Source organism: Theobroma umbraticum, unplaced genomic scaffold (assembly GCF_002168275.2).
Source record: "Theobroma umbraticum cultivar Fairchild unplaced genomic scaffold, ASM216827v3 scaffold_34.0, whole genome shotgun sequence".
Taxonomy (NCBI): Eukaryota; Viridiplantae; Streptophyta; class Magnoliopsida; order Malvales; family Malvaceae; genus Theobroma; species Theobroma umbraticum.
The window spans coordinates 876,451-888,429 of NW_018397275.1; the positions used below are offsets into that span (position 1 = coordinate 876,451).

Sequence of the window (11,979 nt, forward strand, 5' to 3'; positions counted from 1 at the left end):
AAATTTTATTTTTTTATTATTTTCTTGAGTTGAAACATGAAAAATTATATTTTATGAGTTCCAACTTTAGATTAAAAAAAAAACTAAAAATGTGGAATTCCCTTTTAATTTTAACATGACAAATGTTTTTTATTTTTTAATTAATAAATTAATATAAAAATATATATTTTATTTCAAAATCCATATTATAAAGGAATATGTTAAAAGTTTAAATTAAAAAAATAATCATCTTTTCAATTTATATCTTGTAATATTCAATTCTGTTAAAAACTATAATATTTTTCAATATTTTCTTTATTTTACATGTATAAATGTTATTTATAATTAATTTTAAAATTTTTTACCGTATCTTACAATACGATACGATACATGACACTCGATACTAAAAAATAAGATTTGGATACACGATACATATCTCGATTTAACAACTATAGTCGTAGATGAGGAACCAAAAGGTTCATACTGCTAACCACCAATTTCCTAGCTAGTCAGATGAGGAACTAATTGTAAACACACAACTAATGAAGCATCTATAAGCAATTTAACCTTATGACCTGTTTCAACCTGTATGCTGAAAAAATAAGAACAATCTTTATCCTACCAAATGGAATCTGATCGAAAAAGGGGAAGAGGGAGGGAGTTTTTCAATGGCTTAAAAGGTTAATACTGCACCAGGAGGAACCTAAAAAAATCATTACAACTGAGTCACTGAATCATTCAAATTGTTGCACAACAAACTTACACCAGACATGCAACTAACACAAGAGAGCAACAAGCCATTTTGGGTTTCAGGGAATCTTCGCAGAATAAATGTTGTTTGTGCAATCTTTCTACCAATTAGCACCCCTCTGTGAGAGAGGGAGAGAGAGGGGGGTGGGGAGGATGGGCTACAACATCAAATATGAGCATAACATGGACTTCATATCTGATTAAAGTGTGAGAACCAAGCAACAAGTGGCGAGTCAATGTATAATTCAACATAGCAACCAGCAAAAATATATTGGGGGTGGAGGAGGCGGGGGGAGTTTCCTACAGAGAGAGTTAGGGTGGATTCAAATCTTTTCCCTTTCACATAATCAGATAAAAGCTGACCATCATCAATTCATCATAATTATTGAAAGAAATCATAAGACTATTTAAAGGATCAGAAGCATCTAGCTAGGCATGCCAATAAGTTGAGAATTAGCTTGCCTCTAATTATTCCTTGACCGTCAAGTAATGATAATTTGTTACCACATCCAACCTAAAACTAATTGACCAAAAAAAGAGAAGAAAAACCTAAATGTAAAGCAACTGAAAACTGTCATATAGGACATAATGCCACTTAACATTCTCCCTCAGGTGTAGCCCAATAGAACTTAGAAAAATCAGCCCATCTTGTGGAGCACAAAAAGCCCAAGCTCAATTGATGAGGGATATGATCCATTTAAAATACGCTAAATAAATGGAAACCAAGAAGAATGAATGTTTGACTCCTTCAGAATATATGAAAGATCCCAAAGCACTAATTAAAATTCTGGGAGTTACGCTATTTAGGCATTTGCCAAAGAAATCCCAGATGATTTCTCATTCTTTTCTTTTTTTTTTGTACTTTTGCTCCTCTCCTCTGGTAGACATATGGGATAAAGAGCGAAGAGGCTAATAAGGAAGAAAAGTTCTTTCCAGTTTGAACAAATCATAAAACAACTTTGAAAACCAATCACTAAGCTACTTCATGCAACCACTAAATGAATGAGAAAAAATGAAAAATGTAACTGAGGCATTTTAATTACAGTCATTTGCATCCCCATCCAACAAGAATATCTCATGGCTAACAAAGAAAATAATCATACCTGGCTCTCTCTGAATGATATGTGAATTATCAATGGTTGGGCCTTCCACATTAAGTTGGGTCTGAGAAGAAGCAACTGCTTCCGGTGATATATCTTCCAGCTGCATTTTGTCACGATACCTCAGAGTATAACATTCAGTAGCAAAGATTTCCACTAAACTGCAATGACTAATTGTTGAAAAGTCAAGAGGAAAACTCACCCTTACACTGAATTCATTTAGTTTGATTGTATGACTATCTGCATCAGTTTCAGGCATAATTATACTGTTACTCTCCAAGTCAGCCTGAGATCCGCTTGAGACAACAGTACTACCAGAATTAAACCTCCTTGCATTATCATTTACAAATTTGTCAAACAGACCAGCAAAGTCTCTTCCATTGAGCTCAGAACTTGCATTAGCAGTTTCAGTTTGATTTGCTTCTAATATTGGAGACCTTAACATGTGAGACATGTTCAGCTCCTTTTCCATATCAACCTGACTAGATTGTTTATTGATACCATGAACAAGAGATGCATTTCTCCCTGGTGATTGGTCAATATTATCAGTTGCAAAAGGGTGACTTAGTGGATCTGACTGCGAAATTTGATTCTTCTGTAATAATATTGAAGCCAGTGGATTTCTTGGAGGAGTAGGAGAAGCTAAATGATGAGCTGAACTTTCAGCCTGTTGTTGCAGTGTTCTACTATTGTTGTTGTGAGACACGCTTAGTTCCTTTTGTGTATCAACCTGATCAGATTGTTTACTAATACTTCCAATAGGAGATGCATTTCTCACTGGCGATCGGTCAATATCATCAGTTGAAAACGGATCACTTAGTACATCTGACTGCAGCATCTGTTTCTTCAGCAATGATATCGAAGCCAATGGACTTCTTGGTGGAGCGCAAGAAGCTAAATGATGAACTGAACTTTCGGCCTGTCGTTTTGGTGTTCTTTTACTGATCCCTTTCATCATACTTTGTATGTCAGATATTGAATTTCGAGGTTTGGCCAGGCTTTCTCTAGAAGCCTTCAAATCAATCCTCCGAATATCTTGCAAGTCAGGAAGGCATATTTTCTCCAGATTAATAGGTTTGATCTGCAAGCGCTCCTGTAAAAGACTGACTGCCTCATCCTTATCATAATTACTGGTAAGCAAATGATCCAGAAGTTCATTAACCTTCTTCTCAGCGTTGGTCACTAAGCCTAGAGATAATATATCATTATGTTATCATACACATAGTGGGGGAAATTTTGCAACATTATGAAAACAAACACAAATGAACCTCATGTCATATAGCAGGTTAATTTTAGAGAAGATATCAAAAATGGGAGAGCAAGGACGGAATAGAGTAACAACAACTTAGGACAAATCAACCTTTCTAGACTCACCAGCCAACTCTTTCTCTTGTAATTCAACATTTGGGTCAGATTCTTCTTGTTGCAAGCAGCCAAGTGGACTGATAATTTCCTCTTCAAAGTTTTCTATAGGGGACATAGCAGTAGAATAGCGATGTTTGTACTTAACTGATCTCCTGAACATAAAATCATAAGGTTATGTTATATATATACATACGGAAAGGTAAAATAATAACAAAAATGAATACAATAGACAACTGATGACAGAAAACATCGGTCAGACCGCAATATTCCGGGGCGACGAGGCCGTGCAGCCATGGACTGAATATTTTGATCCAAATCCATCAGAACGCCATCTGTCTGTTTCTGTATTTCTCTTTCGGCATCTACATAACAATACACACGTCACAGGCAAAAGCTAAGGTCATACAAATAATTGCAGATTAAATTTCCCAACAAAAAAAGGGAAAAAGAAAGCAATCGAGCAGCAAACTTACTTTCAGCCCTTTCAAAAGCCATAAAAAATTCTTCCGGATCTTTCAATTTATCGATGTCTAAACTCAGTTCTAAACTCACAGTAGGCTGACTATTAAAAATTAAAGAAGTAAAATTAAATTCAACTAACAATTTACAGCAAGATAAATAAAAGGATAACGCATATTAATAAGAAAATAAATTACTTTCAAATAAACTTGACCTTGAGCTAGGTTTCAAAGAAAAACGAGCTCGTTTACGGCCCAAAGCCGGTCGTCGTTCTCGAAGATTGTCCTTAACGTTAGCATCAGAGCTTGACGTATCCAAGTTCACGAGTTCTGAACTATCATCTACAATAGCTTTGGCTTGCTCTAGAAGCTTATTAGGACTTTGTAATGGCTGGAAAAAAAAAACATTAAAACAAAATAATTGAACTAAACTTAGTATTTGCTATCGTATAAAAGAACCGAAACCGTAAGGTAAATTTAGGGGGAAATGAAAGAAAATTAAAGAGAGAGAGTAACCATGGATTTGAGGAAATGGTGGGAGTGTTGAAGATCGTCGGGGTCGTAAGGTCGAGGAGGGTTTGGAAGGGAAGCGAAGGTTCGAGCAAAGAGCGAGAGACCCGTATAGCCCTCCAGCGGATCTGGATCGAGAGTCTGGAGAGGCATTTCTTTCTGTTTTGATGGGGTCAGATTGGGATCATTCATTCATTGCCTCATCGAAATCCTGAGAGTAGGGCTGCAGCCTGGTAGGGGAGTTTCCAATTCGAAAAAGGCAAACTGAGCGGGAGCGGATTTGGTTTAGGGGCTGCAAACTAGAAGCAATTATCACATCTGTCCTGTACTGATTTTTTTTTCTTTTTTGCAAATGTATCCCTCTATTTACAGCTATTCTCACTTTAGTAACTTTTTTTTTACTATTTAGATAAAATCTCGAAAAGTTTTTTATATTGTAAAAAACCATTTTTCACCATCATTAGTCTTCAAAAAAAAAAGTTTATCATGTCGTTATAAAAGTATTATTATTCATTAATTATACAAAAAATCTAAAACTTAATTTTTAATATTAAAAATATTATTTATAAGTGATAAAATAACTAAAAATGATAAAACTTATCCTATACATAATTAATCATTTTAAAAATGATAAAAACTAATATAATTAATCATCTTAAAAATATTATCCTACATAATAAAAGCATCTTACATATTTAATTAACATCAGCTACTTTCATTATCTGAGTAGCCAAGCTATGCATATATCATCCTACATAAGCTAATGCTTGGTAATCTATGCTATATGCAAATATAGTACCTAACTTTTCTTTGGGGTTAAGAGAGAAGATTTTTTTTTGGGGTTTTTTTCTGTTTGCTTTATTTAGAGGTCTCTTTTGGTCTTTTAAATTTCTAATATTTTTTCTGTTAAGAGCAAGTGCAAATTTATAATTTGTTTTAATTTTTTTTTTTTTTGTCTTTGTCATGTTGTTCTTTCTTTTAAATAATTGTTCTTCTTCTCTCTATAAGGTTTAGTGTTTTTCTTTTTTCTTTTTTCTTTTTGGCCTTTTTTAGCTTACTTGCTACATTTTCTTCCTTTTAGAAATTTCTTCTCTTGTTGCTCAACTTTGCTTTTTTAGTTGTTTTTTTTTTCCATTTTCAGCTTACTTGACACTTTTACTTGTTTACTTGTTTTTTTTGTTTGATTGTTTTTACTTCTCCTTTTAATAAGGTTAGTTTGTTATCTTTGCTTATGGAATTTTTTTAAAATTTTTTTATTTATTCTTCTTACATTTCATGCTTAGTTTAGTCTTTTTTTTATCAATGGGTTTTGTTTTTTTTTTTTTTGGTTATAAATAGTTTCTTCTTTGTTTGCTTTTTTTTTTCTTTCAGTTTTATGGTTGGTTTGGTTCTTGCATTCTCTTATTTACTTTTTTAATTGTATTTTTTGTTGATTTTCTTTTGTGATTTTTTTGTTTGTTATTTACCATTGTGCTTTTAATCTTTCTTTCGTATATGAATGCTGATTTTTGTTATTTTATTCCTTTTTTTCTTTTGATTTGTCATTGTCATCTTTCTTTGATATCTTTGGGTCTCTACTTTGTTGTCATTTTTTTCGTTATTTAATGTTTTTTCAAATTTATCAAAGCCAAAATCTTTTGAGGCCTCAATTTCATCATTTGTTACAAACTGGCTAGTAATTTCCCAAACTCATAAATTTTATCTTACAAAAGCTGTTCTATGATATCTGCAGTCAAATTTTTCATATACAAATTTATGTATTCGACATTAGCATTTAGCATTACTCGATCACTCTTTTTCATAAATTTCCCAACATATCTACACCACAAGATATATAATAATTACAACACAAAGGCAAAATGCAAGAGAATTTCATATAGAAAAACGAAATTGTCCTTACATCTGAAACACCATGCAAACAAAATAATAACAAACATTATAATCATCCGAAAATAATAAAATTTCAAATATACTATGAAAATTTGTTAATAAAATTGAAACACCAAGAAATTTTTTTTAACAATTAGCAACACTTTAAAATAATTATCTCTGATTTATTATTTCTATTACTATTTATAATATTTTAATTTAAAATTATTCTTTCTTACTATTACAAGATTTTTCTATTAAATATCCTTGATCTATAGTGTTACAATTCCAAGCATAATAGATGATATCTTTAATATAGGATGTTGTGGTATCAAACATAATACTTAATACCCTTGCACTACAACATTTTTTGCTTTTTAATGCACAATTTTAGTTACAATTATTTTAATGTAACTAAATTCTTCCTATAATATTTAATACATTTTTATTTAGTTGCACTATTTAAAGTGTAATCACTTAAAGAAAATTAAAATAGATTTATTTTAAAATAGATTAGAATAGATTTTGATAAAAGAAAGAGAAGCCTACAAAATAAAAACAACTATGGCCCATATAATTATTTTACCAAGATAGCCCAAGGAAACAATATGCCTTTTGTGAGTCTTAACAATTCTTTCTTCCGACTGTTCAACTCTTCCTCTCTCTTACTTCATTTCTCACCAAATTTTTTTCAGATTGTTTCACTCTCCATTTCTCATCATAGAATTTCACCAAATTTTTTTTTTTCCTTTTTCCTGAATCGAATCTCATCAGATAATTTCACTAAACATTCTTCGATTCTTCATTTAGCTAATGATAATGGACGATTTGTTCATTTTCCCGTTTGCTTGCTAAGAAGATTCTTGGCTGGAATGGATCTAAAGATTCTCGGTTAGTTATTAAAATAATTTTCTCAAGTCTTTTAATTTTATGTTAACTTTCTTCATTATTTTTTCAAATTTATGTAAATTTTTTTCATTATTTCTTCACCAAATATATATGTTGAATAGAACTTTTATTGTGTTTCAACTCATAGTTACATGTTTGTGTAATCCTTGATTTAGGTACTCTTTCTTTGCTCTCTCTTTTTTTAAAATGAATTTGATCATGATTTATGTAGTTCAAGTTTAGATTAGGGTTTGCTGTAATACTAATTAGGGACTTTGAGCATGATTTATTGATTTAAGCACCAATTGTGAATAGAGGCCGAGAACCTTGCACCGTTTTCTTTGTAAACATCTAGTTAAGCTTTAGTGCCTTGATGTCAATAAGATTATAGTTGAGCATGATTTCATAAAATGAAGAGCTATTAAATTAAAAGTTGGAAGTATAAAGAATACCTTGCACTGATACGAGCAACTTCTCCTACAAGAAGAGAAATAAGCTCCTTAGTTTATGGTAGAAAGACATTTTATGTAGTTTGTAGATAATAGCTCTACATGATCTAAATGTTTAAATTCTGGTTAAATTTTTAAGTTCTTAGATTTAGTTTTCAGGGCAAAGATGGTGTTCATTAAATTTATATCAATCTAGAGTACCAAAAATGCATTGAATGGCTTGATTTTGAATTTCCAATAGAACAACTTTAATCAATTCAAAGCAAATTTTACTTTTTTGGCCTTCAATCGAATGTATCTATGGGTTCAAGCTCTTAATAGCATTAGGTTGCTATTCAAATATCTATGTCTTTTCTTCATTTCTTTTTTCTTTCTTCTATTAATCTATTTCTTAATTTATATTTATTTGGCATAGTATTTTAATAATGAAAACTTTAGAGTGGTATTGACAAGTTTTATTATTATATTAACCATTAATTTTGTTAGAGTGCTTTATGACATCTAAGTATATGAGTAACAGAACAAGGATAAAATAGTTTGCTAAAACTCAACAGCATTGGAGATTAATGCTTCAAATGGTATTGGCAACAATAGTGCTGTTAATTTATCTCTCTTTATACTTTCATTTTCTTTTCATTTTGATCATGATATATGTAGTTCAAGTTTATCCTTTCATTTCTTTTTAAATATTATACTTTTAATTTATTTGTTAATTTTGTAGGAACGTGTCAAGAAAAGGTATTCACACCTTAATGATACCCTTTAGTTCACATCCAGTGCAAAATCTTCTGAGGTGATCTTAATTTACATTTACTCTGTGTTAATTAATTAAGATTCCATGTGTTTCACTTTTTGTTTGTTTTAAATTCTGCTTCAGGACGAAGATGTAAGTATTAAAATATAAGTAAAAAAGAATTAAGATATTATTGTAATTTTTTTGTAATAAGATCTAGTATTTATTTTATCAACTTTATAATAATTTTCGTAGCTAGTAAAAGTGAGAGAAGAAAGGAAAACAGAAATGAAATAAAACTTGGAATGTGAGGAAAATGAAATAGAATTCTAAAGCATATATCGCTATTTAAGAATAAAGTGACATAAGTTGGTGATTTTTTGCTACCTTATATACCTGAAGAATTATGTATTGGCTTGTATGGTAATTCCAATACATATAAATCATGTTTAATGTTATAGAAGCAATTTTACAAATTTATTTTCGTATTTAGAGCTTAGAACCTGTAATTCATGGTTAAAGGAGAAATCAGATTCCTTAGATGAGACATATTTAGGGACTTTAAGTATGATTTATTGATTTAAGCATTAGTTGTGAATAGAGGTTGAGAACCTGATGTGAGCAACTTCTCTTGCAAAAAGAGAAAATAATTTCCTAAAGTACCAATCTAGAGTAACAAAAATGCATTGAATGACTTGACTTTGAATTTTCCAGTAAAACAATTCAAGCAATTTAAAGCAAATTTTAGTTTCTTTGCCTTCAATAAAATGTATCTATTAGTGCAGACTCTTAATAGCATTGGGCTGCTATTCAAATATTTGTGTCTTTTCTTCATTTCTTTCTTTTATGCATTGAGTTTATTTCTTTTATGCAACATATTTATATATTTTAGTTTAGTAATATCATTTTGTATACTAACACTTATTGAATTAATGTCATATGTTGCTTCCATGTTTTAACAACAGTTAACTGATTTTAAGAAGTTGCTTGATACTGAGTTTGAAAAGGTCAAGGCTAGTTCATCTTCAAGTCCACAAAATCATCCACCGATACATTACTTCCAGCAAGTTGTCTAGGTATGTATTTTAAACACATCAAGATAGTTTTTGAAATTATTAAGATGGAATAAGTTAATGATTATCTTTTATCCATATGAATAGTTATTTTTTATAGTGCTATTATATATTTCTGTCTTGTGTTATATAGAATTATTGTGACTTACTTTTCAATAGTCTTTCTTTTTAGTGAATTTGGATAGTTCTGTAAAGATGATAGGTAAGAGTTGGATGTGTTGTTCTAGATTAAGTAAAGGATACATAGATGGAGTTAGGCAATTTCTTGATTTTGCATTTGCAAATGGGTCAAAGAGAGGATTGATTTTATGCCCTTATAAGACTTGTAACAATTGTTTGTGGAAAGATCAGGATGAAATTTATAATCATCTTATTTGCAAAGGAATCGATCAAGGTTACATCCATTGGATTTATCATGGGGAAAGGTCATCACCTGCTATAAGTGTTAGTGATGATGTAGGTATTGGAGATGAGTCAAATATGCATGATGACGTAGAGCAATTAGTTCAAGATGTTATGAGGCAAAAAGGTTATGACGATCATATAGATTATTTTGAGGACAATGAAAAAGAAGGTGGTAAGGGCCTAAATTTAGATGCTAAGAAATTTTTTGAATTGATGAAGGATTGTCTAGAGGATGTATACCCTAGGTGCAAAAAATCTAATAAGCTGTCTTTTCTTATTAGATTGCTTAATATCAAAGGAATGACTGGATGTAGCAATGCTACAATTACCATGTTTTTGGAGTTGCTTAAGTCAATATTACCAGAAGGTGAAACACTACCAAAATCCTACAATGAAGCAGCAAAGATTATGAAAGGTGTAGGCCTTGAGTATGAGAAAATTGATGCATGTTGTAATGATTGTATGCTATTTTGGGGAAATTATGTTGAAGCAACATCTTGTCATATATGTGGAGCTTCAAGATGGGAAGGATATCATGAAGATCAAGATGCAAGTACTTCTACAAAACTTCAAAAATTCCCAAAAAAGATTCTTAAGTACTTTCCTTTGAAACCAAGACTCCAAAGGTTGTTTTTATTCTCCAAGACTGCTGAGGCAATGAGATGGCATGAAGAGAGTCGTACTAAAGATAGGAAATTAAAGCATCCAGTTAATTCTCAAGCTTGGAAAGACTTGATTCTTTATTCCCTGATTTTGTAACAGATCCTCATAATGTAAGGCTTGGTTTAACAACTGATGGCTTCAATCCATTTAGAACCATGAGTTTGTCATATAGCATATGGCCTGTCTAATTCCATACAACCCACCTCTATGGATGTGCATGAAGTTTGCATACTTCTTGTTATCTCTTTTGATTCCTGGTCCTTTATCACCTTTAAATAACATTGATGTTTATCTGTAACCTTTAATAAAAGAATTAAAGGAGTTATGGGAGTTTGGAGCTACTACTTTTGATGCCTTAAGCCAACAAAACTTCCAAATGCATGCAGCTTTATTGTGGACTGTTAGTGATTTTCCAGGTTATGCAATTTCATCTGGATGGAGTACTAAAGGATACCTAGCTTTTCGTACTTGTAACTATGAAACTTCTTCCATATTCTTGAACCATAGTAAGAAAAATGTTTACATGGGGCATAGAAAATTTTTGGATGTAAATCATAAGTGGAGGTATGATAAGAAATCTTTTGATGGAACTATAGAGTTGGGATCTTCACCAATGTTGCTTTCTGGGTCTGATGTGTTAAAAGTATTGAAGGATTTTAATAATAAGTTTGGAAAGACTCAAAAGCGTGTAGATGATGAAAACCCATGGAAGAAAAAAAGTATATTTTTTGAGCTACCTTATTGGGAGTATAATCTTTTACGTCACAATTTAGATGTAATGCACATAGAGAAAAATGTTTGTGATTCTTTACTTGCCACACTCCTAGATATTGATGGTAAAACAAAAGATCATTTGAAAGGCCATCTTGACCTACAAGATTTGGGTATAAGAAAAGAGCTTCATCTTAGAACTCTTGCACTAGACAAGATACTTTTACCTCTCGTATGCTTTTCAATGACATTAAAGGAAAAAGGTGTTTTTTGTGAAGTTTTGAAAGGAATAAAAATTCCAAATAGCCATGCAACTAATATCTCAAGGTGTGTCAATCTCAAAGTATGTAAAGTTTTAGGACTAAAAAGTTATGACTCCCACTTTTGATGCACTAAGTACTTCACATAGCTGTTCAAAAAGTATTGCCAAAACATGTGGTCAAAGTCTTGATTAGACTAAGTGCCTTCTTTCAAGAAATATACACCAAAGTTATCCAATTAGAAGAGTTTGAGCACTTGAAAAAATAGATTACAGTGGTACTTTATGAACTTGAGAGAATTTTTCCGCCATCCTTTTTTGACATCATGATCCATTTGCCCATTCATTTGGCACGTGAAGGTATGCTAGGTGGACCAGTCCAATATCTTTGTATGTGCCCTGTAGAGAGGTATGTATAATTATTATATTATTAGCTAATTTTCGTCAAGTAGGTTATGCTCAAGTTATTGATTTTATGTTTTTTAACAGATATTTTCTAAAAATGAAATCTTATGTACATAATAAAAATCATCCAGAAGGTTGTATATTAGAGGGCTATTTAGAAGAGGAATGCATTAACTTTTGTTCGAGATACTTGAATGATAGTGTTGAAACAAGGTTCAATAGACCTTCTAAGAATTATGATGGTGGTGGAATGGACTCACAAAAGTCTGGTTTATTCCCAAGAATGGGTTGCTCTTTAGGCAGTGGTAAGATTTCTACATTAGACTTCAACTCTTGGATTCAGGCACATAGGTGTGTGCTTT

At 31.4% G+C, this 11,979-nt stretch overlaps 2 protein-coding genes across 2 annotated transcripts in view; one reads left to right on the forward strand and one right to left on the reverse strand.

The window, feature by feature from the left end:
* CENP-C (centromere protein C) overlaps positions 1-4,461 on the reverse strand; it is an 11,742-nt gene extending 7,281 nt beyond the window's left edge. Inside the window, exons 1-7 of the mRNA XM_021443032.2 lie at positions 4,169-4,461; positions 3,868-4,043; positions 3,668-3,756; positions 3,454-3,556; positions 3,204-3,346; positions 2,032-3,017; positions 1,833-1,932 (exon numbers count right to left, since the gene is read on the reverse strand). Of these exons, the coding sequence (XP_021298707.1) occupies positions 1,833-1,932; positions 2,032-3,017; positions 3,204-3,346; positions 3,454-3,556; positions 3,668-3,756; positions 3,868-4,043; positions 4,169-4,354 (1,783 nt within the window). The 5' untranslated portion in view covers positions 4,355-4,461. The remainder of the gene's footprint in view (positions 1-1,832; positions 1,933-2,031; positions 3,018-3,203; positions 3,347-3,453; positions 3,557-3,667; positions 3,757-3,867; positions 4,044-4,168) is intronic.
* A 4,908-nt stretch (positions 4,462-9,369) lies between these two features.
* Positions 9,370-11,979, forward strand: part of LOC149526384 (uncharacterized) — a 10,084-nt gene continuing 7,474 nt past the window's right edge. Inside the window, exons 1-2 of the mRNA XM_089785499.1 lie at positions 9,370-10,132; positions 10,659-11,185. Coding sequence (XP_089641625.1) covers positions 9,370-10,132; positions 10,659-11,185 — 1,290 coding nt within the window. The remainder of the gene's footprint in view (positions 10,133-10,658; positions 11,186-11,979) is intronic.